Here is a 27,962-nt window from a genome sequence, read left to right as displayed (position 1 = left end):
AAAAGCTATTACCTGCCTAAGCCCGATGCTTCCCGGGAAAGTTCCTCCTGTCGCACGTTACCTGCCCAGCAGCAGCAACAGAGCTGACACCGGGAAGCAGCGCCCCAATGGATGGGCGAAACCCACAACATCGCACACGCGGACACACGCTTCTCCTTCACCCAGAGGAGGGAATGCCTGTCCCTTCTGCTGGGGGCGCCGGGATCCTCACTAATGTACGGAGATGAAAAAGGGTCTGCAACTTCACATAAAGATTTCCACCTGCTGTCATCCCAGATTTAGTTACGGGGGAGAATTCTGTGTCTCAGGACGAAGTAGCGGTTCCCAAACCGAATCGCGCCCCCATTTCCTTGTGCTGCTGGTGTGGCTACTGGTGGCTGTGGGGCACTACACCACATCATAAGCATTTGGCACGACAAGCCTGGGTGCAGGACAGCGCTACCGAACGCTGGAGTTACGTCCTTTAGATCTTTAACTGATAAGAGTACCCACTTCAGCAGATTAAAATGATGATTTTTATATAAGACAGGGAAACGTTTCCAGTGTCTGCTTAGATTTATTTGCAAATATGCGTTTCAGCACTTTGGTGGGCTAGAATATTTTACTTCTGGTAAGTATTTAATCTGATGGGATTGATCCAATATAAATCATATAAAAAGTACATTAAACAGAAGTCACGTTTTTTCTGCTGATTATAGAAAAAAAATACATAAATCTGGGGTCTCTCTTCTTCACAGTTCATTGTCATGGTTGTATGCTCTTTTGTTCTTTTAGCTACAATTTTCACCTGAAACGCTGGGCTCCTTTGTGCTATACTTAACCACTTCAAACATAATTCCATCAGGAAACAGATACATACATTTTACAAGAGGGAAAGAAATGAAGAAAAAATTGAAATATAGAAAATCTCAAAAGATATTTCCTTTAATGAATGAGTGACTTTTTAGAATCAGAGTCTAAAAGCAGTCTCACAATTAACTAAAGCTGTTTCAAAACCTCTGGTCCCACATTCCTTCATATCCAGCTTCAGTTATGACATTACAACAAAACAATTAATAATGAAAAAAGAAAGCATTCTTTGTCTTGAAAGCAACTCAGGGGCATGTTGAACTGCAAATTGTGGTTTCCCACCTGGAAACACGTCAGATGATTTCTACAGTACAGTCAGTCACATGTAACATATTATTCGGAAATCGTTTTCTGTCCCAGCCAGTTATCCAACCAGTCGAAGCTTTGGCAAGATATGCAAACGTATTTTTTTTTCCTCCAAGTTTTTTCCTTACACTGCTACTTCCCATATCTGTGTCTATCTACAATTGCAAGGACTTATTTTCTCCCCCTTACATTACACAGAGGCCAAAACCAGACAGAAACCTCCATACCCTCAAAGCTACAGAGCTTTATAACTGTAACAAAAGAACTGAACAGTTACTGAGAGATGAGACACTTTCCAATGAGACTTAGAGGAAAAGGAATAAGAAAAAGACAAAACTACTTTCTTAAGGTGATGCTCCATTACACGACATGAAGCTACTACCAGCACTAATTGATTTCTGAGCAAGCTATGATATCAACTTCAATTGATGAAAAAAGAAAGTAATTTAAATAGTACTCTGTCAGTATGCAGTTAAAAAAAAACAAATTAAAAAATTCCTTTAATAAGCCTGACAGTGAACTTCAGAGAAAATAAAACTCAGTAAGAGACTGAAGCCTTATGCATTAATTGCTTCTGTTATTAATTACCTTGCAAGCTTGGAAAGACCACGCTTCCGTGCTGCTGCCCTCCGAAACGAACACTAGCAAAGCACCGGCCTTAACCAAGAGTCCCGAGACATACACAGCTGATACTGCTAAACCTCAACTCTTACCCCAAACCAGAGGAGCGGGAGGTTTATGGGTTGCTAAGCGAAGCTGATTTTTCCCACCTGCAGACCTAAACAGCCATTGGGAGCTTTGCCCGGCAAGCAGCCCACAGCTGCTTTAGGTGCAAATCACTGATTGAAGCTGATTTCCCCCAGCTGAGTGTGAATCAAGCAAAAAAAAAAAAAAAAAAAAAAAACAAAAAACCAAACCAAAAAACCAAACCAAAACAAAACTAGTGTCACCAAACAAATAATTCCAACTCTTAAATAATATAACAACTGCTTCTGGTAGAACAAATACCGGTTTTATTTGTTTCCTAAAAATCAAGAAAAATAATAATTAACTGACCGCTTGTATCTACGCTTCTCATACAAGTAATACAGCTTTGCTGGATGTATGAGTTCTAGCCACCCTTTTCTCCCTCCCCCTTCACCACATGTTAATTTTTACCTTTCATTTTGCTTCTCTTCAGCGTTTTCTTCTAACTTTCTCCTTGCCTTTGCCAGGGTTGCCAAAGGATGTGGATTCTTTGGGAAATTTCCAACAGGGTCCCCCTAAACGTGTTGCGTTTAGATCTATGTTATCCTTTAGCTGTTCACAGCGTAAGTTCAAGTCAGCAAAACCAAAATAAAAGAAAATGGTCTGAGCACTGGGGTTGCTGTACTGCCCAGTAATGTGATTTCCCCTGAAAAGAATGCTCCGCTCGCCACCGAGCCAACAGCTTTTAACCTTTCTTAGACGAGAGGTAAATTTGAACAGATTTTAAGAAAAAAGAAATCATTCTCTAAAATATTTCGACATACAGTTTAAACTCGAGTCCCTTTCAAGCGCTCAAAATCACAATAAACGTTCTTCTCTCTGTTTCAATTTGGCGACTCTCAAAACATTTCCATTTTCAGAGCTGTTGTTGAATACAAGCTTAGGGAGAGCAGTGCTCTCAAGCCCAATATTAAGAGCCAAATCCTCACCTACTGAAACTCGGTACGGTTGACCTTTTCACTGGAAGGATGCTGATTTACACAGGTGAGAACCCAGGTTTAAGTGTTTTATTCTATCAGCAGACTAAGAGAAAGTGAGTTGTTTTGCTGAGACTTCATCTACAGTGCAGCAATGGTTATCAAAGCAAGGCAGATATTGGGAATTTCACTTTGCAAGACAAATATTGCACACGTGTAGTTGTAACTCAGCATAAAAACGTTCAATTCCGAAATAAAAAAGCACAGTTACTCTTTTTTTTTTTGCCATTGCAATAGGAAAACATGACATAATAAGAAATAAGAGCAATGCATTCTTCAGACTGCAAGCAGATTGCCTGTGGATTGCAAGCAAATAGGAGAAACGGAGTCACATTTCTGTATGAAAATAAAGTCATTTCTAAACTAATGGATCGATAGAACAAGACGCACTACAAGTGCTGTGCCACAGATGTCACTTTCGCGAAAGTTCATCAGCAAAAGAGCACGATAAGATAAAAGGAAGGTATAGGCACTCGATTTCCATTTCACGTACAACCACCTTTGCAATGTAAACATCCTGGAGGAGCTGGAATATTTGGGATCATACATTATTCCCTTTTTGGAGCACACTCGGGGAAAGTTCCGTTTGAAAATGAAGGGCACAGTTTGGTCTTCGAAGTTTTCAGGAACTTCTGCAGTATTCCTAATTCAGCTTGCCAGATATTAAAAGTGAAGGGTCAAATCTGCAGATGGTGTAAATAAGCAGAACTCTGTGAGAGCTTTGAGCTTATGCTCATTTACATCACATGGAAATTATATTTCTCACTTCTTCTGTGAGTAACTGCGCATGTATATATATATATATGCATGAGTGTGTGGTGCATACATATTATATAGAAAGTGAATGCTTTGATCTGTCAAAACGAAGATATAAATATAAAACAGGAGACAGAATATGGAAATCATACATTCTGCATTTACTTTGAAAACTGAAAGTTATGGGGAAAGAAACATTGTTTACGTTCAAGGAGAGCCCGGTGATTTGCTTAAATAATCTAAAACCAAACCACCATCGCATGAAAGATTTAACAGCTTCCTGTCACGGTTGACAGGCTCAAGCTATGACTTGCTAACTTTTATATAAACAAATAATTACTAGACAGTGAGTGATCCACTGTGGATTCGTACTTTTACAGGACAGACCCTGGCGCAGCAAAGCACTCAAGAGGGTTAACTTTAAGCAACTGTGTAGTCCCAGGGAGTTTGGTGAGCTCGCTCACCTGCTTAAAATTAGCCATATCTTTGATTTGAGATGTGCATTTTAACGCCGTCATTAATCAGCAAAGCACTTCAACATGTGCATAATGCAGCTGCTTTCTACAGGGCTTACACACACGCTTAAATACTTTTCGGAGTGAGGACTGTGTGGTTTGATTCTTCAGGTTCTCGATCATCTTAGATGTAATCGCGCAGAGCGTTCAAACAGGCGAGTCGTATTCTATGCGTAAGAATCGGCGAGATGCAGCATTGCTTATAAGTTAAACCACACTTCCAAACTTTACAGCACGCGGTAAGACTAAGCCAGGAGGAGAACACTGAATACGGAGAACGTTAATCCCCAGAATATACTGTATTCACAATTTATTCCACAAATGCGGTTCAGTTTAAATTATTCAGTACAGGGGTTTAGACTATAATAAGAAAAAGATCTAATACGTTTTGCGAGAGCAACGACACCTCGGTAAAGGAGGGTTTCAATCCCCTGCTCTGAGCTTTGCTGCAGCAAATAAACAGCGTGCTTTGTGGGGAAACGGCACGGGAAGAAGGCAGGACGTGGCTGGGCGATTGCCTTGTGCTGCCGAGGTGGCCGAGTCAGCTGCTCACCCGCCTGCGCTCCGGTGGGTGTTGAGGACAAGGGGAGATGGCATCCCCGCTCTGGCACTGCCAGGGAGGGGGCACCCACTCCAGCCAAGCCCTAGCGTGCCGGTTGTACCCTTGTATCTACACAAGCGGCTCCTTGCACCTCTTCTGCAGCTGCTATAATCTTAAATTGGTACTAAAAATGAGTTTTTTTTTTTTTTTCCCAGTGCAAATAGTTGCACGCTCTCTCCTAAGCAGCTTGACAGATACCTAGGTGTGCACAGCCTTTCTGCCCAACTATCTCTGCTATAACTAATTAGCGTATTCAGGGAAGGTGGGGAAAAAATCGGGGGAAGAAATCTCTATTTTTTTTCCTGCGGCCATAGGTTTGGTAAGATAACGATAAGGAAAACTGTGATGAAAGAAGAATGAAAAAATATCCCAAGCTTGTGCGGGCCAAGTCTCTAAATAGGATAAATCTCGTCAGCTGACTACAGCGTTATTCATTTTTAATTAGTTTGAAGCAAATAGTGCAATTTGTGCCAAGCTGCAAAATCACACTGTCTTCATGAGGAACCAGCTTGACAACAGAGACAAATTAACCCCTGCAAGAGTACTCCTTCTCTAAGCTCACCAGCAATATTCCTCATTTAAAAAGTAGTACGCGGAGTACGCTCTTCCATTCGGCTGTTTTTTGTATCACAGTTTGACTTTTCTTCCCTAGTGCTTAAACTAGAAATGTAAAAATGTGGGGACTTTTATCATCCCATAAATACACTTGTTGTGTAATTATGCAAATCAAATCAGGAGCAGTCAATGGAACGTTTATTAATCCAAAAGCCTGACCCAGATTGCCTGCTGACCTGCTTGGGATGCGAGCGCTTTTTTACCTCTGTTCAAACACAATTTTTCACCTTAATGCAGGCAGTGATTTTGCTGCACTGAGATCTACAGCCTTTTCCAAATAGCAGTGTTGTAATAAAGTGAAGAAATCCAGCTACAAAAGGAAATTACAACCTAGCTATAGGGATACATTTGAGAAGACACTAAATCATCCCCATTTGGAAAGATAGTGATGGTCCATTACCAACAGTGGGCGGTGGGGGGCAGGGATCAGGTATATTGGGCATTCGAACTACTATTTGGGAAGGAAACTGTGTTTCGGTTTTGTTTTGATTTTTTTGTCATATGAAATTGCACCGGTAATATTTGCAGAATGAGACATTAAATTCACTATACCTGCTTCTCTATCTTTGTCCTCCAATTGTGTTTCACAGACAAAAAAAAAAAAAAAAAAAAAGATGTTTTACAGCCATTTCTACCAAGGCTATAACCACAGCCATTAAAATGTTTCTCTTTACAAAATCAACGGGGAAAAAAAAAGCAAAGCTGTGCTTATAGTCATGAGCTTAGCCTTGTCATTCAGGGATATGACTTCACCAGGGAGCGTCACATCCATTTTGCAGCAAATTCCTTGAAATCTTAAAGAAAGCAATGGCACCGGAGGGCAGAGTCACTGCAGTGCCATTCTCTCCCACCCGTTAAAGCTATTCCTTGTCTCACTCCTTTCAGCCATTGGTTCCTCCCCATTTTCAGTTGTGTACACAAGACACACACAAAAAAGAAGCTGATCAGTTTTTCTTAAAAGCTTTCCCCTTAACCTGAAACCTGTTGTTTATCAAAGCATTTATATATATAATATATACGCCATATGTATAATATATATAATATATATTATATATATAACAAAACACAGAAGGTTAAATAAAAAGAGGCACATGGCACAGCAGACATGTAAAAACACAATTGAATAATCCTCTCTTTAAACTTAGAAACTGTGTGGAAGTTTAAACTGTTGTTAGAAGGAAAAGGTTATCTTTTTTTTTTTTCCTCTTTATTGTTTGCTGGATTTTAGTTGTAATTCACATTTAAAACATTTGTTACTGCTATGCTAATACCAGCTGTTAAATTCTCAGAGTGAATTGCCATTTTGACTATAAAATAGGGTTCTGGAGAAAGAAGAGATCTGAGCATGGTGAACTTTTCTGGCAAGAAATGGGTATTTTTTTTCTCTCAAAAAAAAAAAACAAACCAAACCAAAACCACAACAAACCAAACAGTAAGGGAATAAATGTTGAAATCCACGGGAAAAAAAATGTACGGCCCTCAGTCCCAGTAACTGGTCTTCTTTGGCACTTGAGAACGATCACAAGTAGTTTGCCTTTTTATTCATATAGAACAAAATTTACAAAGTTCATTCATACATTTTTGTTTGTTTTTTTGTTTTGTTTTTTACTGACTTCGAAAATTGGGAATATTCAAAATACACTTTTACCCCACTTCATTCTTTCATTATTTACAGGTATATACACGAAAAATGTAAGAGTTTGTTTTGTTTTGTTTTGTTTTTTTTGTTTCTTTTAAATTTTGTATTAAAAAGCTCTGCTGGTTGTTTTACTGTTTGTTTTCATCATATGGATGTTCCGTGCGAGGGCTCCATCGCTTCTGGAATGACTCCCCCCGGCACAGACTGAAATGACATCGGGATCGGGGTTTTCACGGGACTCTGACGAAATAGTCCTCCATTTGGCGACCTGTGTTTACACTGTATGGAGGGCATGGTGGCTGAGCTGCTCAGGGGCAGCGGCAGGTTGCTGCCGGAGGCAGCTGTGAGTGTCCTGCTGGCACCATGAGTTGTCTGTTCTGGTAAAAAGGTGGTGACAGAAAGTTGCGTGTTCTGGTATTCGCGTACCGGCTCCAGGGTCTGAGTTGGCTGCATGCCACCAATCTCCAAGGCTGAGATTTCAATGGACGCCGGAGAGATTTGCTTGTGGGCAATGTCTTCGTCAATTAAACTGTTCATGCGCCTATGGACCTGCTCCAGGTTCACTTCTTTGTCCTAGGGAGGAAGAAACCAGAACAATCAGCCCAAACACAATCTCCAGTCCCGTCCGGCCCCACTCCGCTTCCTCCGTGTGACAGGAGTTGCTGCTCACTCGTTACATCGCTTCGATTTCATCTCTGCCTATGAACCTCAAGGTCTGAACCTCAAGGTCTGCCCACCATCTCCAGCTGAGAAACACATGCTGAAGAAAACACCAGCTCAATCTCAGCCTGCAAAAGTCCCTGATGCTGTCAATCCCATCTTCCTTCGAGGTAAACCGATGGCTCTGGTTCAGCTAACAGGAGCTGGCACCAGCGACCAGCACATCCCACAAGCCCTTAGCTCACCTTGCGCAAGACCAGAAAAAAAGCATATGGCAGGCAAACAATCGAGTTGGGACCCCGAATTCCAGCAAGCAGCTTGCCACCTTGTAATAACAAGACAGCTCCCCACGATCTCATCTAGCTGCAGCGCGTTTTCTAAGGAATTTGTCGGTAAACCACTGTGCACAACCTAGCTGGCTCCAGGGTAGCTACTTCATGTGCCAAAATCTACTGGCCAGGGGTTGTATTGGTGAAGAAGTCTTCCCTTCCCGGCAGGAAGCTCTGGGTCACCCGTGTGGCACAGACTGTAGACCTACTGGAACAGCACTAAGAGAGACCTATTCTGGGAGCCCTGGGGAGGCGACCACTCACTTGGTGCTTTGAAGAGCTGTGTGACCAACTATAAGCTGTCGGTCATCTTAACGCGCCATCTGCTAAAAGTCTGTCTGTGGTCAGAGCTTTACAAAGTAAGGCTGGTCTTTAGAAAATGCATCACCATCTTCTGAGAAGGCACTGCCTAAGGCTCCCAGGACGGTCTCTTCAAAGGGCTTTTGGGACAACTCACTGAACGTGTTTTAGCTTTCATGAGGAAACACAGCAAAAGAGGTTGTCTTTAAAACCTGAAGCAGCAAAGACCTACAATGGGCTGTTTATCACCACACCGCGGCATTCAGGATGCTCAAACTGGAAAGCAACAAAACCAGCAGGGTAAAGTCAGCCACCTGGGATGCTGTATGACGGAATTTTAATAGCTGGCATTGTATTTCCAGTAAAAAGCTATCATAGTATATCATTCCTCTATATTTCATAAAGCACAGCTGTGATCTACAGTTAAGAGTTATTTGGTGCAAGCGTAACATCACAGCAGACTAGCAGCAAAGCATCTAGAAAAACCCAACAATCCTGGAACTGGAGAAATTCCCTGGTCTGACAGAAGCCTGTAATCGCACTAGGCAGCCAGTAAGATTCCAGCCTAAGAAGTAGGACTACCTGAAACTTTCATGTTCCAGTAATCCCTGATCAATCTGTGCTTAAATGTTGGTTAAACCCAATGAACAGGGAAGTATGAGGTGCCCGCCACTGCCGCCCACTCCTCGTGATCTTTTGCCACTGGTGTTCAGGTGGAGTACAGAGAATTACCATATTATTCCAGTGGTATCCCCTGCTAGGCAACTTTGCTTTCACCTGTAAATTGACAAGTCAACTCCAAAGTCCTTGATTCCAGTCAATGTCCACTACAGATTTGATGCTAATCTCCTGATTTAACACCACTTCTACATTACTCAAGAACTGTTGGATTTGCTGATCTCTGCATGGATTTGGAAATGATTTAGTGTTACATGATGATGAACCCCAACACGCGTCCTTAGCTTAGGTTAAATCCCTATTGATTTCAACTGGAGTACAATTCTTCACCAATTACAGGGCTGAGCTGCACATTGCACCTCCTTTGTTAATCAGTAGAAGATGAATTCCTACTTCATTTATGTCACAAATCCACCAAGCTCTCAATGAAGCTCCCAGAAATCTGGGGGATATCATCTTCCTCACCAGCAAAACAAACTATTAAAAAGATATAATCCTCTAATCAGCTAATCAGATAATTTTGAGTGCGAGAAAATCAATGGACAATAAATTAGACAACAAACTTTTGTGGCAGAAAGGGGCCACACAATACTGGATCAGATAACCCCTGCAGCTGCGTTAAGTCCTTCTGCCAACAGCCGTACCTGACCTTTCAGGCTCTTCGTTCAATAAGTTAGACAGTGCACCAAGCTGACGATAACACGAAGGCTCTTTCATAAACTCTGTAGCTACGTAAATTAAGGATTTGTGGTATAACAGCCAGAGGATTACACGGACTCGATTCATAACTGTATCTACTTCTATTTCTTGTGGACTGGGGGCAAGCGCGAGAAGTGTTCTTAGATTATCCCCCATCGGGAGTAAGGGCTGGACCTCTACACGGGCGGTCTCCTTCTGCACAGACGTCCGGCTGCGTCCTGCTGTGTGTTCCTCAGCCGTCTGCCAAGGGCAGCTCGCCGCCAAGTTCTGCTGACCCACAAACTGCCACCGCGCGTGACAATAGCGGTGGCTAAGGAAGCCAGCTCCCGGTAGCCCGTTATATAATGTTTCTTTAGGTGCCCTGTACTATTTATTTCCTCAAAAATCCTGCTAGCTTTGATCTACCCTCCTAGGTTGGCATTCTAGTTAGCTGGGGCCCATACGCTTGCTGAGCCTTTACTACAAAGTAAGAAAAAAGTAGAAAACTTGGGTTAAAACTGAGCAAATACTAGAACAAATGTTCCTAATTAAGACTTTGGAGAAATGTTCATGCCTCATTTGCATTTTTCTGAGCTTTTGCCAAATACTAATGCCTTCTTCAGATCATTTCAAGTGAAAATATACATCAGCATCTTATTTGTATTTTTTTTTGATTGCAAGCACACCCTCAGTGCCTTCCATCCTGCTTTGCTACGGAAACAAATACCACGTGAGGGGGATAACTAGCCAAGCCAGAGGGAAAGGCAAGAGTATCAATATCTGCAACATGCGGTCTTTAACTATTTGCAGAGAAAAAAATACTTGTGTAAATGAAGCGTGCTCTTCATTTGGAGCATTTGTGCACAAAAGGTTATAAGACTCAACGGATCAATTAATCCTAGTTATATATTTAGCTTAGCTCTTTTAAGACGTACACATGAAGAGCCACAGATGGGATGCTCTGGAAGACATCTCCTGGTCCAGAGCAGAGGGGTTATTAAGGACCACGTCATTTGGAAAGTTTCCATCCGCTGGATTAAGAGGATGGCCCTCTTCTGCTATGCCCAGTCCGGCCCTGGGACAGCGTTCCTCAGAAAATGGTGGATTTGCAGTTGCTTATATTTCACAATAGAAACTTATGTTTCACTGTGCTAAAGCTTTCACTCTTAAGGAAAAGAAAAACACAATTTCTGTACACAGACACCGCATTTTATCTACAACAGAACGCTTTATGAAGTAAGTAGAGAAGTAAATACTTGGGATTTTTTTAAGAGGTAGGGGTGTGGATTTCATCTGCCTACTTCTAACTCTTTTTTCAGCTTTAAGGACAACTTTCTGGCCTTACTATGATCCGAGAGAACTTTTTAAAGGCTTCCAAGAGCCCAGAAGTTCACATTATTCCTTCTTTTTGTTGTTAAAATAAAATGTTTGTAAAGGTTAAGGAAAACAACTCTGTCTCTGAGGAATAATAATACCACATTTTTAAAGGTTCTTCCATTTTCTTTGTCTTATTAGATGAAGAGCAGCTAAATAAGTAAATGTCAAGCTTTGTATGAAACTATCTTAATGCTGAATGAATGATTTTTCAAATGCTTAAAAAAACCCCAAGATAAAAATTAGAAACCCTTAAAAAGATTAGTTTGTCATTACATACTAGAAGACTGCCTTGAATCCCAAGATTTCCAGAACTGAATGGTTTGGGTTGTTGGTTTTGTTTTTTTTTTTTTGGGGGGGGGGGGGAGGGGAAGCTTTCTGAAAGCCAAGCTTTCAGAATTTGTAAACTCTGTGAACCTCATCTTTCTTTTCCTTTATTGTTCCCTTGGAAAATTCAGTAGCAAGGCATGCGTTACTAAAAAGTAACAAGGAAAAACGTTTAAATGGTAATAAAGCCAGAAAAACAAATCTTAAAAGTTATGATGTTTTGCTCCCTTGTCAGCTCAGTGTTCTCCTTTATTTTTAGTTCTATAAGTCTCATTAAATATGAGCCATTTGTTATAATTTTTAAGCACTTAGTTTCGTTGCATTTTTTTTCATTTCCTGAGGCTTTGGCACCTTAATTGTAAAATGGTAATGTAGCATTGCAAAAGATTTTCAAGCTTTCTGATGCTGTAACTGTTCTCTATTTTTGCACTTCTCTCTGACAAAAATTACTGAATTAAATCTAATAAATGACTACAAATCAATAAATTGAGGTTTGGAGCTAGGGAATGGCAGAGGCATCAGACCCGGCAGCTAGATGGAAAAAAAACAGGAGCCATAGTGGAGGTTGGCACCAGTTTTCTATAGCACAGACATGCCTTACCCAAAGGACAACCCCTCGGGGTTACTGCTTCTCTTCAAAAGGTTTCTGGCTTCAGCTCCACTAAGCTCCAGTCAGGTCTCTTCAAGAACTGAATAAATGAGCTCCAAACTTAATACTCGAGTGTCTGTGACAGACACCTTCCCAAAGGTTTCTTCTCTTGCTTTTTTTGTACTTAATATGCAAAACTTAGTTAATATTATAAATATGTCACATCGCAGATGTTTCATGCCAATTCAACTTCACTTTTCATACGTAGCTACATTGGATAAACGTATACGCTTGTGTTGCCAGAAGGAGATCAAATATTTTTCCTTTGCTACCTTCATAATTCTATTTTCAATATTAACGTTGTACTTCAAATAGATCAGTTGAAGAAATTAATCAGCGAAGGGAAGAAAAAATATCACATGTAAGGAAAATGAATTATAAACACGGGCTTATCCTCCTCAAGCTTCAGGAAAACATCTAACCAAACATTGCTTCTGGTCAGGAAATTATCTTACTCATAAATACCAATTTAAATGTCATTCTTCCCCAATGAGTTTGAGTTCTGGAAGGGTGAATGAAGGGCACGTTTCTGATACGTGCCAAGCACTTGATCAGGAGCGACAGGTTCTATGGCCTACGATTGACTACAGCAGTGCACTGTGGCAACCATTGGCGTGGATGTGAAGGATGCTCACTGGAATTACCCGGGAACGGCCAACCCTGCATGACCACGCCTGCAGGAAACCACGACTCCCTTTCAAGACTAACCAAGTTTGGCCTTATCACGTGGAGAGAAATTACAGCCAGATATAAATGCAGACAGGATGATTTACAGAGTAATCAATATTTGTTTCTAGCTTATTTTCTGTGACTTTTGACAGTGGGCTCGAATAAAAGCGCGTGGGCAGTCAGATTGAAAGAATATGAAACTACTTGGGAGGTTTGGAGTCAGTTGACATTATCAAATTTGAGAGACATCTGAGTGTTGGAAAGGAGCTACTGGCTGATGTTTTCAAGAAATTGCCCACATCACTCTAAACACAGTTAATTCAAAGGTGATACTGTTCAGCTGCCAGGCGTGCAACACTTGGGGTTTTCCAAAGGGATGATTTTTAAGAAAAATATTTTTATTAATGACACCAGTGTGGCCTCACGTTCTTACTCGTGATTTCTCTGATCTTATCACAAAGTTCAAGAGAAGTTCTCGAAGAGATAAAAAAAGTTGCAAGCTGATGAAGCAGTTTCAGTAAGGCCAAAAAGGGAGACAAATGCCCAAAAAGGAAGGCCAAATATCTGCAGAAATTTGATGCTAAAACTATGCCAAAACTGTGATAAGTTGCATCTGCATCCCACACATGCAAATAAAACCACACTAGACTAGAGAAGAAGAAAAAGACTGATGGCCCTGACCCTAAATATCAAGCACTGAAAATTTAGAAATGTGGCCAATGTGGGCAGACAGGCACATACGCCGAGGGGCTATCGTGCACGTGTCAATACCTCCCGGTCAGATGCTGATAACCATGCCAAGTATTAAAAGCCTGTTATTGCAGATCTTAATAAGTCTCAGGAGATGTGCAGAAAATAATGCTTTTAAAGTGATATAGTCTTAATCATCAATCATGGCGTATTTCTGTTTTGTTTGCTTTCTTGTTTCTGTCTTGGGTGACAATATGAAGGATTATCTTTCAGTGACAGAATGAAACCAAGACAGTAATGTTAACATTACGTTTTCATTCTGTGAAAGAACTATTTCAAATAACAAGGCAATTTTGTGATTTGGATTGGGGTTCAAAATTTGAGTCGAGCCCCAGCCCGACGTTTCCCCTTCTGACCTAGACCGGGTTACGTGCCAGTCCCTCTACCATCCATATAAAACACCTCTTAACCCATACCCATATGTTAAAAAACAACAGTGGCCATGAGACACAGATGATGGAAGGCACGCAGGTACCCAGCTGGGCAGAAAGGAAGTCTCTGGGGCCCTTCCATGCACAGACAGACATACCGCGTAAGTGAAAAACAAAGCAGAGAAATAAAACGGAAGCAGCGGGGTTCCCATGCTCAGGTACCCACAGGCTATTCTCTTCTTAGCTCAGCGTCAAAAGCCACAGCTCCACCCAGCTACCAGCTTCTGCCCGTAGGGTTTCAGCCATCACGGACTCAAACATTTAGCTTATTAAGGAGAAATGAAGAAGCAGCAGCTCTGCATATGTACGTTTGTTTAAGAGTGTTGTGAAATTCTGTATTCACCCAGGGTCATAATCATTACTTTCAGCTGCAGCTACTGCATATGTAAAGCTGTAATTTTAATTTATTCCAGGAGGCTCTGACAGAGTGGCCAAACCAGACATAATTGGCTTGCTCAGGAAGAAAAAGCAGTGATGATATATATAATAGATGTGCTGCAAAACAATGACAACACAGTATGGTGTTACATTAATACAAATAACCCCTTTTTAATACGACTCAGTTTGCCACACTCATTATTCTAGAGATTCCGCAGTCGACAATGCAGTGAAATGCAGACAGACGTGTAAACAGATGCAGCAATGATGTATGTTTGCTGTCATTAATTTAACACAGGCAACTGACCTAGTCAAATAGCACTTAATGTTACATAAAATTTGCTGAGTGGTTTCTGAGTGTACTCTGCTAGATGCCGGTTTGACCGTAACAGTATCTTATTAGAAATAAGTACAGATGCACCTCAAGAGTCTACTCGAAAAACTATTTTATAAATATGCCCAACTCTGCAATCAAGCTTCTGCTTTTATAAGTGGAAACTATACCATGTATTTTAAATTAGCAATTAACTAAGCTATCATCCATAAACCAGCTGTTAGAAGAATGCATTGAGACTGACATCAGTTGAGGTCCAGTAGACTGTTATCCAATTGAAAGGATAAAAGAAATGAAAGAGTTTCGCAATATATTAATTTCATTCACTGTGTAATCACCTTCAAAGAAACAAAACTTCACAAAAGATTATGTACAAGAAGCCACCTTATTCACTAGGAGGTGTTCTCCCCTTCACCAGAGAGCAGAAATTCCTTTATGAAGAGAAAGTAATATACTTTTCCCTTCTAAGAAAACCTGGAAAAAAAGTGAGAAATAATAGAATGCTGCAAAGATTATGTTAATGTGATAGAAAACGGTTTCAAATACATTGCCAAAGTTTATTCCCACCTACCCACAACCAGAAAATATCTATAATTGGAGAAAATATGAAACTATTCCCCAAAACCTGGAGACCAATCAAGTAACAGTGACTTGCTACAGAATTGCTACGAGTAGCAAGAACCTTCACGAAGTAGTCCATATCTTCCCACACCCACGTTGCCCCCCTTACCCGGGTTGGATTTATGTAACCTGAAATCACGTCTAGCCAGGGCACTCGTTCTGATGATGGCTGGCACTGTCCCACAGTCCGTGCCTGTCAGCCGCATCCAGAAACACACTGGACAATAAGCTCCCCACCAGCACACTGAAGCTGATGATGCACACCAATTTAAACCAGCTAAACATCTGCTTCTGTTTTATTTTTTTTCTCTTCAACTGCATCCGCACGCTATGGCACTGCGAATAAATACGCAGGGCACAGTGCCGACGGGACAAGCATCGCACATTGGGTGACAGTAGGTACACCTCACTCTCACCACGGTCTCTTGCAGTGACCTGCTCCCACATCCATCACAAACCACGAACTAAGTGCAACCCCAGAGAAACACTGGCTAGTCCTCACAACCGACAGCAGACTCAAACCCACAAGGGGAGAGGCTGTGATAGCATCCTCATTTGTTACTCAATAAGAAAGGGGACATTGAGCCTCACGCTCAGGTATTCAAGCTTTAAAATCCTTACCAACCTTGGTTCACAAGCGTTAGAAGCCGGTAACCCAACTACAAAGAAAATGAGTGACCGGTTCCCATTACACAGATGTTGCCACAGTTTTTGTGAGGTCAAAAAGAAACAGGATAGTAAGAGAATGAAAAGAAACATGTTTCAACACAAGCAGCAAAATGCAGTACTGAATGAGTGCTGGTTGATGAGCATGCCAATGTCTCTGCAAAGGAATTCTTTTAGGAGAAAGGAGAACTTGCACACAGGGAAACCTTTACTGTGCATACACTGCATGTATTGTCGTTACAGGCATTTCCAACAACACGAAGGTTAGGTTCAAGGGGAGTTCCTGGGAGAGGTGAAGATGAGGAGAAAACTAGCAAGGATTCATCTGTGCAGGTATTTTCAACAACAAACCAATTATCTGTATGTTTATTATAAATTCTCACCATGCTTCTGAGGCCCAACATCACATCATTGGCCATCTCCAGATGGAAAGGGAAAGAAAGATGTGGGGAGAAAAAAAAAGGATCAAGATAGTGAGGCTAAAAACGTGATTAATATTTCACTCTTTTTAGCAAACATATACTTATTACTTCTCATACTTCTGGTTTGAAATAGCAAATTCTAGCCACTGCAACCAAAGAGGATGGCATTTTCATAATTCAACTACATCTAAAATGACCCTGTGAGGTGATAATTCTTTTACAAAGTAAAGATTAAATTCACGAAGATTCTGTTCCAAAACTCCCTAAAAATTAATGGATTCTTTACATTGCTTTACACAGCTTTTAAATCCTAAATTATTATGTAGTTCATAAGGGACGTAATTTTTCACTCTACTGAGCCCAAAGCAAAGCAATGCTACCCTCTAAGTGTCTGATTTACTCTACCGGAGCACCAGGCGTAACAGATTGCTCTATCGTCATCCTCCTTCACCATTCCAGCCTAGTCAAAATCAAATCTCAAAAGTTCTCATTTTTTCCTATTATGCCAGCAGTACAAGGGAGAGTTGGCACAGCAGATGCAAGGAGTTGCTTCTACAACCTGGTTGATGCCCAGCGATAGTGGCCTTGCAAAGCCTCTCTTCTCCCCTCCGGCCACGGAAAAGCCTTAGAAAACTCCTACTCCTGACTATTAGCCACAAATATTTTAATTAAAAGCTGAATTTTGAAAAGGTTTCTGCACCCTCATTCAGGGCTGTATTTTGGAAACTGCCCAAGCTCCTATTTTGACATGAGAAAAGACACAGACAGCCAAATCATTACAATAATAAGAAGCTGGCTACCAGTTTCCCAAAAGAGAACTCTTGGATACTGAACATTTCTGAAGAAATAGGACTTGGTATGTTGAGTAAGTCCAGGCAGGTCTTTTCTATATAGGTGCTTATAAATATGGTTCAGAACTTACAGAAAATCATAACCAAACCATCAAGGCTTTTTTTTTTAAACATAAATATATATTTTCCACAATATTAGTACCCATAATTCCTTAACATTTTGTTAATATTGAGCACAGCTTATTTCAGGTACTATAAAACTATTTAAATTCAATGGATAAATAGATTTATAAATGGCTTCTTAATATTATTGTATGGTAAGTTCAGTCTTCAGCAAATGTATTCAATGCACGCATAACTCACTTCATGCTTTATACGTGTTGGTTTCAAAGCAACTCAAGTTTGATCCCGCACCACTAAAATGAATGGAAGTGTTCTGGGGATCTGGCTGAGGTCAGGATCAAACTCTTATTTAATTTTACGTACACGTTTAAATGCTTAGTTAGATCAAGGCCTGAGGCGTTTTACAAACCACAAAAATGAAAAAAAAAATATTGAGAAAACAGCCACACTTTATGTTTTTTATTTTAAACTTTTACTGACTTCGTTATTACTGAACATTCAACCCCCCATCAAAAAGTCAGCTTTAAAATACCACTGTAGGCTGAGATAAAATATACAAACATTAGCTCTGTAAACATTGTGTGAAGAACCTAAAAGAATCTGACACATTAAGGCTCCAATTCAGTAAAATACATAAGCTCATGCCAAGCACATGAGTAGCCACCCAAGTTCTCTGGGATAGGTGATGTAATGCAACTGAAGCAAGTACTTAAAATTATTACCAAACTGGAACTTTAAACGGGTTGTTTCTTTTTGACTGCCCTGCATGGCAACATTCATTTTTTAAGCTTATTTCTGCTCAATATTTCCCCCTCCCCCGCTAAGGTTCATGCCAAGTAAATCCAGATGATATCCCTAAGAATCCCATTGATAAGGTTTTCTTACATGAGTGAGAGAAAAATTAAACCAAACACAAAAATCCCTTCCCTTGCAGCTAGGGAAATATTCTGGAACCAAACTCGAATGCTTCAACACTGTTTTGGGTAGCAGAAGCCTGGGCCGGGCATCACTAATCACGGGGATGACATGTCACTTTTAAATCCATTACAGCCTTGACCTAAATCTATAGTGATCAATAGCAAGAGTTGACTGATTTCGTTGGATTCTGGATGAGCACATTGTGACCAGATATTACAGAAATCTGCTTCGCTGATAGGGATCTCGAAGGAGAAAATCTTGTTCCCTCACTCATGTAAGAAGCCAACACCGAGTTAGTTAAGGTGCCCTTCCAGCTATTATCAGCTTCTGTACAAGGCAATTTATATATGTTATATTCTCATATTTTTTATGTTTTTTTTTTTCCCCTTTAACTGATTCTTCCAGCTTATACTTCATCATCAAACAACATTAAACTTTGCACGCTGGGATGACCGATTCCTAACACCGCTTTGCTGATTTAAAAATGCTAGTTAAATGAAGTTTCTCAGCTTATTAGATTCAAAGCTAGTTTGAAACTGAATTTCTAGATGGCATTAAAATGCATTATTTTGCCAGTGCTTGCGTGATTTATTTTCCCCAAAAAACTTTATTTAATCTTAGAAAAGTAGAATACAATACAGCGATACAAACAAATGATCATTTATATGCAACTGAGCAAAAAATGTACAAAGATTTCAGACATGTCATAAAAATACAGAAAAAATAATTTAAAATAAAAACAAGATAAAATATAGAGGACATGCAATGAAGGGAAAATAAAATATCAGTTTGATGATCTTATGTTTCCTTTCACTCTCAAAAGGAATCATCCCGGGGGAAATCAAATTGTCAGATAAAAAGATAACACCGCAAAGGAGACAAGGTAAATGAAGTGACAAAGAAAAAGACAAGGAAAGTGAAAATAATGGCGAAAGCATAAGACTCTTTAATAATCAAAAACAACACTGCTGACACCATGCTGAAAGTACGGAAGCCTCGATCGCCATGGGATAATATCTGGCTGGAGAACTGCAGTGAGACGAACACAGTGCAAACCCCAATTCTTAGCAGTGATAAATTTTGATCCATTGGACTCGTATCCGCTAGCTCATATTTCCACTTCTAAGGTACACTGAGCTTCACAGTCTTCTAATACCAGAGGATAGTCCTAGTGGGCAACTTTCACGACTGCTAAAGCTGGAAATAGGGATTTTTGAGGTAGGCTGGAATTTGCATATCATCAAACACGGAAACCGAGGGACTTAAGGCAGCTCGAACAAGGCTGCCCTGGCCAGAGATACGGGTTCTCTTTCTTTAAACCTGCATAATGCCAAGAGATGTGTGACAATTTTTAGAGTAATTTTGTTACCTCCCGCTATCCTAGAAAAAGCAGTAACTAGCAATACTAGAAAGTATTGCAGTCTCGACTTTTTGATACTCAATAACAATTAAAACGTTAAGCTGGGAGTAGCAGGAAAGAGGAACGAAAAGATGCTGTTACTAGTGCACAAGTCTGTTCCCACTCTGGGCGGTCCATGAATTGCTGCCCCCTTTTAATCATTTAAAAATAAAAAGTGAGAACAGAAAAGTGAAAAGAGCGTTGAATAAAATGATGTTGTAGAAGCACGAGAAAGTTAAGAAATCACAAACTAAGCTGTGAAGACTGTGAGTGTTAATGAATTATAAATTTGACACGAGTTATGAGGCAATGACTAGTAGCAACTCAGGAGGTGGAAAATTATGCTATGCCTTAACCAGAAAACCCCCCCAAAATCTTCATGCACTACAAAATCGCAAACACACCGGGTAAAGTTTCTGAAACACCCCGGTTGCTAGGAGTAGCACAGCCAGTTTGGAGAAAATACATTTCTGAATTATAATGTATAATGTCTAAGCTAAGAAAGAATCAAACCAAGAATTTTTTGAGATCATTCTAACATTGTCGTTAAAGAGCTGTATTAACAATTAGTGAATCAATATCACCTTTGGTGGAAGGTGCAACAAGTGTCAGTTCCCAGCAAAAAAATCATCCTGTAAAAGTGACTAATTTCTTTGATGGGGGGTTGCCTGTTAATTTGCTTTTAGTAAATATATCTTGTGCACAGTGAAAAATATGGGAATTCGACTTTCTTTCCATGAATAATATATTTTATCCTTGCTTCTCTGTTTTCATTGTTTTGGAGTATAGTACATGGCTGAACTAGGAGTGCTTTCTTAATAGTTCTAAAGAGATCTCCGAAGTAATAATCTTCAAGGGGACTCGTACATCACAATGAGGCACAGCTGCTAAAGCACAGAGGATGCTGGGGAGTCCATTGCAGTAAGCAGCTACACTTGATCATAATGACAACGAAGATTTGAAAACTGCCTTTCAGTGTGTCAAACGGAATAAAAGATACCAACAACCTGACGATGTGGCAAAGCCCTTGGCAGTTAAATGATCCAAATCATATTATAGCTTACTGATACCATGAAATAAATGCATAGGACTTGTACCAAAAGATATAGAAATCCAGAGATAATTATTGAGCTTGACATTTCTACGGTACCAGGTTTCAATAACTTTATCTGATTGCTCAGTTATTCAGAATGGATATAGAGTGACTGAACAGAGATTCCAGAATAAATACTAATTTTCATTTTTTAGTTTACAACTCCCCAAATTTCTGAAGCTTATCAAAGTCGAAAGATTAGGTGTCAGTACTGCAGGCTGAGTAGCAGCTGTGTAAATTCAAGACTTCAACAGAGATAGATGTATGAGCTGCCTAAACGTCACTGTGGGTAGAGGATGGCTGGGTAATAATAATAATTAGGAGAGGATGATTATAAATTCTAGAAAATCTGATTTCAAAAAAGATGACCAAACGTAATTTTTTCTGAATCAGAAAATAATAAGGGCATTTAAACTTTACTAGATATCTTTCCAACTTTAAGAGATTACAAACTTGAGCCCTCATAGAAGAATGTGGCACGGTGTTGCAGCTACACATTTTTTCCTGATGTTAGAGCTAATCTTTTTTCTGTTACTCTGATTTGATAAGGATTAAATGAAGAATTAAAAGGGATAGCATTTTTACAGAACAACTCATTAGAAACATTTTTACAAAATCTGCTTCAAATAGAATAAAAATATCTTCTATCAACACCCTGAAAAAGAAAATTAACTCAGCCTTCGCTCTTCAAGCAAGAAATTTCACCGATCCTTGCATGGCAGAATTGTGAACCAATGGCAACTGTGGTTTTGGGAAAGTAAAGGAAGTCCATCCTTCCTGGAGGTTTACCTTAATGAACTGACTTAATGGGTAGAAACAATCCTATTTTTTAAAGGGTGGGGCAGGTTTTCTTCATATGCGAACACAATAAAAATATTCCAGTTGGATGTAGTTTCCATCCGACGTAACTCTTTCTATAAAGTCTATACAAATGTAGATCAGATTAATGTCAAAGTCCAAGTTAGGCTGTCAGGTTTCAAAAGACAGGCTTCCTAGTCCTCCCAGTTACATAGTTAACACCGCATTTTTCAGACTCATTGTAATTAAGAGTTGTGATTCATACCACACAGACATCTGAGTCCTTGAACACCTCAATGTATTGGCTCAGGCTTACCTCCACAAAAGTCAAAAGGAATACAAAGTGGAAAAGGCAATGAACTGGCAAATATCAACACCTTAATATCAGCCGAAAACATTCCTCCAATGCTAATGAAGGCTGTGCACATTCTTCCAGCCACAGACTTTACATAAAAAATGATAGTTTCTAAAATAATCCTTTCTCTCTCTCTCTCTCTCCAGCAAGCTGTAGGGTTGCTCAACCCTGTCATAAATCTGCCACAGCAGTCGTGCATCCATCTTCCCGACACCTCTCTGGTTTTTGAGCTGGCATTTGTTGGCGTGATACAGCCTACCAGGTGGGTCAAGCCAAAGAGAGAATGTTGCACCAGGGCTCCGCAACTTATGACAATTCCTCAATTCAATCCTGAATCCATGCTAACTTTCTATAATGGATTTATAAAGCTCCTAACAGGGTAAGGGTCACAGAAGCCAAACACTGCCTCTTTGTCCTTCGCCTCATGAAGTGACTCCTGCATAAGGTTGACACCAAAGTCTAATCTGAGGCTGCAAGAAAATCAGCCCCTTCTGTAACCCTCCTCAAGCTCTGCTCCCACAATTTTTAGGTGATACCACAACACCCGCGTTCTGCCAATGCCTTCCCAAAAGCAGAAGAAAATCAGCAGCAGGACTTAAGTTTGCAGCTGTTACTAAGCTAATGAGTTGGCTGGAGTATCAGCTGCAACCAAGAGGCAGATTTTAACGTTCTGTATATGCTGTGCACGCGGTAGCTCTGTTGTTATGGCTGTTCTGTAGAAATGCTGGATAATACACAGTGACAGAAATGAGTTATCCCAAATACGCTCCTCCCAAAGATCAACTCCTCTTTTCGCTTTTGGTCCCCCAAGCAACGTTCAGCCACTGTTCCTGACTCAAGCAGAGGGCTCACCAGGGCTTAGTGCTCCCCTCATCCCTGGGTCCTGTCTTTTCCAAACTTTTGAAACTTGGTTCTCCTAAATATGTTAAAAATCTTTAACCAATCTACACCATCTCTTCAGAAACTTGTTTTCCTATCTTAATTACGGTAGCCATCAGCAATCCCGCTTCAATCCCTCCTCACTAGCAGCACATAAATAAAATAACTCTGCCCACTAATCTACAAAGAAATATCTGCTACGTTCATTTGCTAATTTATCTGAGTGGATGTTGTGGTCACTGTGACCAGAGCGCCCCGTTCCCAGCCCCGGCGCGCCGCCTCTTAGGCAGGCAGCCTTTAGCCACGGGTGAGCTGGTCGTGTACCCACTTCTGCTTTATGGGGGTCCCGGCTGCCTGGGAGAGGGTCCGGAGCCGCTACAGCCACGGCGGTGCTGCCAGCCTTGGGTGTGTGCTTGAAGCTCAGGGTAGGGTTAATGTGTTCCACAACCCGATCTGCAGGGGCTCCGGATGGAAATGAAGTTTAGATTGTACTAACAACATGGCTGTGCCGTGGTCCAGCTGAGGATCCCGGAAGACCCTGCCCGCCCGTGGCACTGGGCAGCCGCCACCCTGCCCTCCGGCTGCTCCGACCTGATCCAGAGGTGCTACTAGCCACCTGCCTATCATTGCACCCCGCTCTCCTGTTCAGGGACCCCACATTGTGTTCCATCCCGCCTGCCCCACCTGCCCTTCCTTACGCTTCCCTCCTGGCCGGCTCGGCCTGTGAGCCCTCATCCCCGTGCCCTTTCCTCAGGAACGCGCACTTTCTCGTTCAACCTTAACACCTACTTGTGCCAGGGCTCCCGCTGACTCTGCTCCCTCTCCCTCCGCAGCATCCACACCACTGACCTTTTCTGAGCCTGTTCCCGTGCCCTGTGCCTCCCTTAGCCCAGACTGGCTCCGCACTAAGGGCAGCCCCAGCCCCGCATGGCGATCTTCCCATGTATGGCTTTACTGTATGGGTAACTTCAGTATACTTTAAAAAAAAACGGCGGGCTTAAAGGTATTCCATTGTTTGTCACGGCAACCGCAAAAGAGGATGTACAGAGCCACCCTAACGGAGAATGCACGAGAGGGAAAGGGGAGGAGGTGGAAAGGGATGGGAAGGGGAGAAAAGACGGGAGGGGGTAGGCAGGGATCTGCGATAATCCTCCTTACACATATAAGAAGAGAAATGAAGGGGACGGGCAAAAAGAAAATATTTAAACTCAGGAAGACAGATCCTTTTTTGAAGATGGACACCGAGTATTTAAAGCCCCTCGCAATGAAAGAGTGAATTATTTCACTTTACCTATACGAACCTGCCGTTGGGGCATATCCTCATCTCGCTCTACAGAGATGCAGAAAGGCGAGTCCCTGAGCGTAGAGAGGGGGACGGCGCTGTGGAGTACGGCAAGACGGATGCTTGTGCACACGCAGCGCGGGGACGCTTCAAACAACGCCCCTGCCCCCTGCCCTGCCAGGCCCCCGCAGCGGGCGGCCAACTGGCTGCCCCCAGGGATCAGCCCTTAGCGATGCTAACGGGGAGGGAGGAGGGCTTTGGGGTAACCTTACAGCGGGAGTGAGTTCTACAAGGCGGCAGGGCTAAATGCTACAATATTTAACCAGAGAGCAATTAAACCCGCGCTGCATTGTGCAAAGCGGAGACATGCTTCCTTTTACCAAAATTTCCCTTCCGCTATTATACATCGCGGAGCCACAGGCAAGTGACTTTGCAGCTTTGTCCCACAAACACGGTACAGATGTTTATCACCGCGCACTTGATGGATGAATTCAAATGGGAGAAGCTGGAACTCAGAAGAGTGGAATCTTACTGATAAATATTTCACAACGTTACAGACTGCAACATATATCTTCAGATCCCATTTGCCAGACTCGCTTACAGGTGACAGGTATGTCAATTAGCATAGTACTCCCGGCAACCTGAGAAACATAGATTGGAATTGATGGGCTGTGTATTATTTTCCAGCTGTAAGGCAGCTCACTGCTATTATTCGCTTGTAACAAACATCTGTTCCAAGAGGAAAGCACCTACAAATGCCTCAGCGTCTCCAAAATTACAAGAGGTTAGTTTGTTAAACATTTAATCTATGTAAACAAATACAGGCTTCATGCAAGACAGATCTGAGCGTGGACTGATTATTCTATCATAGCCCTGCTAACTATTACTCGCTGCTGTGCGGAAAAACTTCAAACCCAAGAAATTCTCAGAGATATTTTCCTGGGTGAAATACGTCATATGAAGGTCGGCTTACTCAGAGGCTCCTAGGTTTAGAAATAAAACCGATTTCAAAAGAAAGGAAGCATTTAAACAGTGTCATGGCAATACGGCTTATTCAATTAATAACTAGCGGGTTTATGTTTAATTGCTCGGGTACCTCCTCAAACTCAGCCATGAAGGAAAACAGCTACCAGCTGGCTGGCCACCGCGCGGGATGGACATGGTTCTCGCAGGCGATGGATGGCCTCTCAGATCAGAGAGAACATTACCACGGCTGGCACAACTGGGTGCCCGTGACTGGCCTCCCCGTCACTCACAGCAGAGGCCGAGGGCGTGTTTCTGAACCACTCTCTTACCCCTAAAGGTGGTCTCTCCAGGTCAGGGTTGAGGCACATTGGTGGGGCAATGTGGGGAAGTTTGCACTGCTGCTGCCCATGCTGTATCTGCTCTATAAATAAATAGAGGACTTTAGTCTCCAGGGCTGTCAGTTTGGCACCTTCCGTGTGCACAAAAGACAGGGTTTGTTTTGCTTTGTTTTTTAATTTGTTTAGAAACAACCACCCAAAAAGTTATATGCAAAGCTTAGTATGGCGAATCAAAATAAATCAGATTTATTGTATGAGAGCACCTAAAATCCCACAACTTCCACTCGCTCTCTCTTTCTTTTGCGTTTTCTACTTTTAATTGTGATAAGAATAAAAGTTATGGACCTCTTTCGGTGTTTCTTGATGACAACGGTTGCTGTTCCACCACAACTCCAATGCTGCCACCAAGCATGCAAGAAGAAGGCCTATTGCTAAAATGCAGAAAACGCCTGCAAAACTGTGAAGCTTGAGCGCCTTCCCATCTGTCTGTGCATTGGTATGGCTATTCAGGTCACAACGTCCCATCCGTGGCCACCATTTCTGTTTAAGAACATCCAAATCTCCGCTTTCTTGCAACTCTAAGATCCTGCAGAAATTTCAAAACACAGGTGTTATTTTCAACGATACTTTTTCACAGCTTTTTTGGTCTTTTCCGTATGTCACATAACTCTTAAATCTCCCGTCCCACCATTCAAAACTCCATCCCACCACCACCACGATGTAGCCTTCTTCATCTGAAACTCCGTTATACCAGGATTTCTTTCTACTCACAGCGGCAGAAACTCCACCGGGTAAACTTTAGGAAAAGAAGAGGCTGTCAAAAATTCCACTGCAGTGCAAGAAGCATTTCCAAGGGAAATCACCATATTCCAGTTAGTCATGGCTGGTGTGGCTACATTCAGCTGCAACAGCTGGTCCCGCTAGCGAAATGCTCAACCCACTCCGCTGCTGCTCTCCCACAACGATTTCAAAATCACGTGAGACTAAACATGCTACTATTTGTGCACCACTTAATACAAATCTGTTTAAGCAGCGACCAGCTCATTTACTTCGGCAAATGTAGTTTATTCAAAAGGGTTTTACTTCAATGCTGTTACTTCATGCCTGAATTACCGTGTTAACAGTTGCTAATTAATCATTGTTTTGCCTCCTGTGAAGTGTCCCTTCTCTCCATGAATGATTCATTTCGGATTTGGTTTGATAACTATTTTAGCTGTTTACTAACAATCTTTTCTCTTGAGGCAGCTTTGTCTCTGGTTATGCAGCTGGAGTTTCACCCCTTTTTATAAAGGCGGCGTGAGACGCCGAGGAAATCTTGCTCCAGCTCCCTGCCTGGAGCGGCGCGCCCGCTCACCTTCTGCTAAGGCCACACATGCCTGCGCAACTGCCCGTCTTCGTTTCAGCGTACCCATTCACGTGAAAAAGATATTCCTAGCCGATAGCTCAGAGATGACTACATGGCACGGTTTGAGTGTCTCGTGGTCTCGGCAGCCCCACGCAACACTCGGCAATTCTTGTTTTCCTGGACCGTTGCGAGGCTCCAACCTGTCCCTCCATCCTAAAGCATAAACCGGGGCATTGTCACTTGCTGTAGGGAGCAACACATGGCTTCACAGCCTGCAAAGCGTAGCACAAATCAGAGATCCCTCTTCGATCTCTCCCCTAGCTCATCCAAAGCTCCGAGGGCATCGGTCCTTTTTCTGCCAGAGGCAGTGCTGCCTGGAGGTGTGAGGCCACACGCAACCTCCTCCCTAAGCGGATGCATGTGGAGCAGAAGGAGCGGCTTTGTTGAAGCCTAAACTCACGACCTCTCTGCTGTCACTTAGTCATTGTCATTTATTCAATAACTGCCAAAATTTACATGAACCAAAAATGCGATGCCACGCTGGTCGCATAGAGGAATCCTGTAAGAGGAGTTTTGTTTCATTTTACCTCTGAGAGAAAAGATCTCTGTAGGGGCTTCCGTGCTGGAGCGCTATCCCATAGCCTTTGCTGCTGATGCTGTTCCCAATGACTGTCACAGAGCATTCATCATCCGTCAGCGCGGCATACTCCACCACTGTCACATCCCACAGGAAAGCATAGTTTCCTTTCTTTGCCTGCAAATACATCATGGACACAAGAAAAATCTAAACTACATTTCTAGGCAGGACAAAACCCAAGCAAACAAACCAACCCTGAGCTTGTAATTACTCCGTGGTAGTATTGCATTAGGTCACAGTTCATCTATAGACCTCCGACTTCTTAATACATTTCTAACACTCTCCTCTCCCAGCAAGCACCTCATCTACTTCCAACCTCACTAAAACGTCTTCCATTTTTGATAGGAATACGCGGGCTAACATAGCCAACCGTAAGCATAGGCAAGGCTTACATAACAGGTATTTAATTATAAAGGAAAGCTATTGCCTTAGTTGGTGAAATCTGGTGTATGTTTTGTAGGAGACATGGATTAGCGGGAGTGCGACCGGTTCCATACATTTGTGTAACTAGGCGGGTACGGTATGAGCTCCCGAGTCATCACAGTTACCAAAATGGTAACTTTACAGCTTTCCTCATACAAACGAGTAAATAAACGAAGCCCCATCCGAGAGCTATTCCGAGCATAAAGAGTTCCCTTGGTTTTTTCACAGGTAAGAGGAGTCACCAACTTCTCTTATTACCTTGGTTTTGGGAAAAATATTGTTTGATTTTAGCACACACCCACACAGATGTCCTTAAATGTCAGCCTTAATTGGTATTCAAACCA

At 41.8% G+C, this 27,962-nt stretch overlaps 1 protein-coding gene across 1 annotated transcript in view; it reads right to left on the bottom strand.

Annotated features, from left to right (window-relative positions):
- Positions 1-7,149: 7,149 nt before the first annotated feature.
- The window catches only part of GRID1 (glutamate ionotropic receptor delta type subunit 1), a gene marked incomplete at both ends in the record, with an annotated part of 544,988 nt that continues 524,175 nt past the window's right edge, over positions 7,150-27,962 (bottom strand). Inside the window, 3 exons of the mRNA XM_082486453.1 lie at positions 7,150-7,578; positions 25,559-25,799; positions 27,146-27,312. Coding sequence (XP_082342579.1) covers positions 7,150-7,578; positions 25,559-25,799; positions 27,146-27,312 — 837 coding nt within the window. The remainder of the gene's footprint in view (positions 7,579-25,558; positions 25,800-27,145; positions 27,313-27,962) is intronic.

Source organism: Vanellus vanellus, assembly GCF_965231255.1.
Source record: "Vanellus vanellus genome assembly, chromosome: 7".
NCBI lineage: Eukaryota > Metazoa > Chordata > Aves > Charadriiformes > Charadriidae > Vanellus > Vanellus vanellus.
Note: the sequence above shows the minus strand (reverse complement) of the source record. Positions and strands in the feature narration are given on the sequence as shown.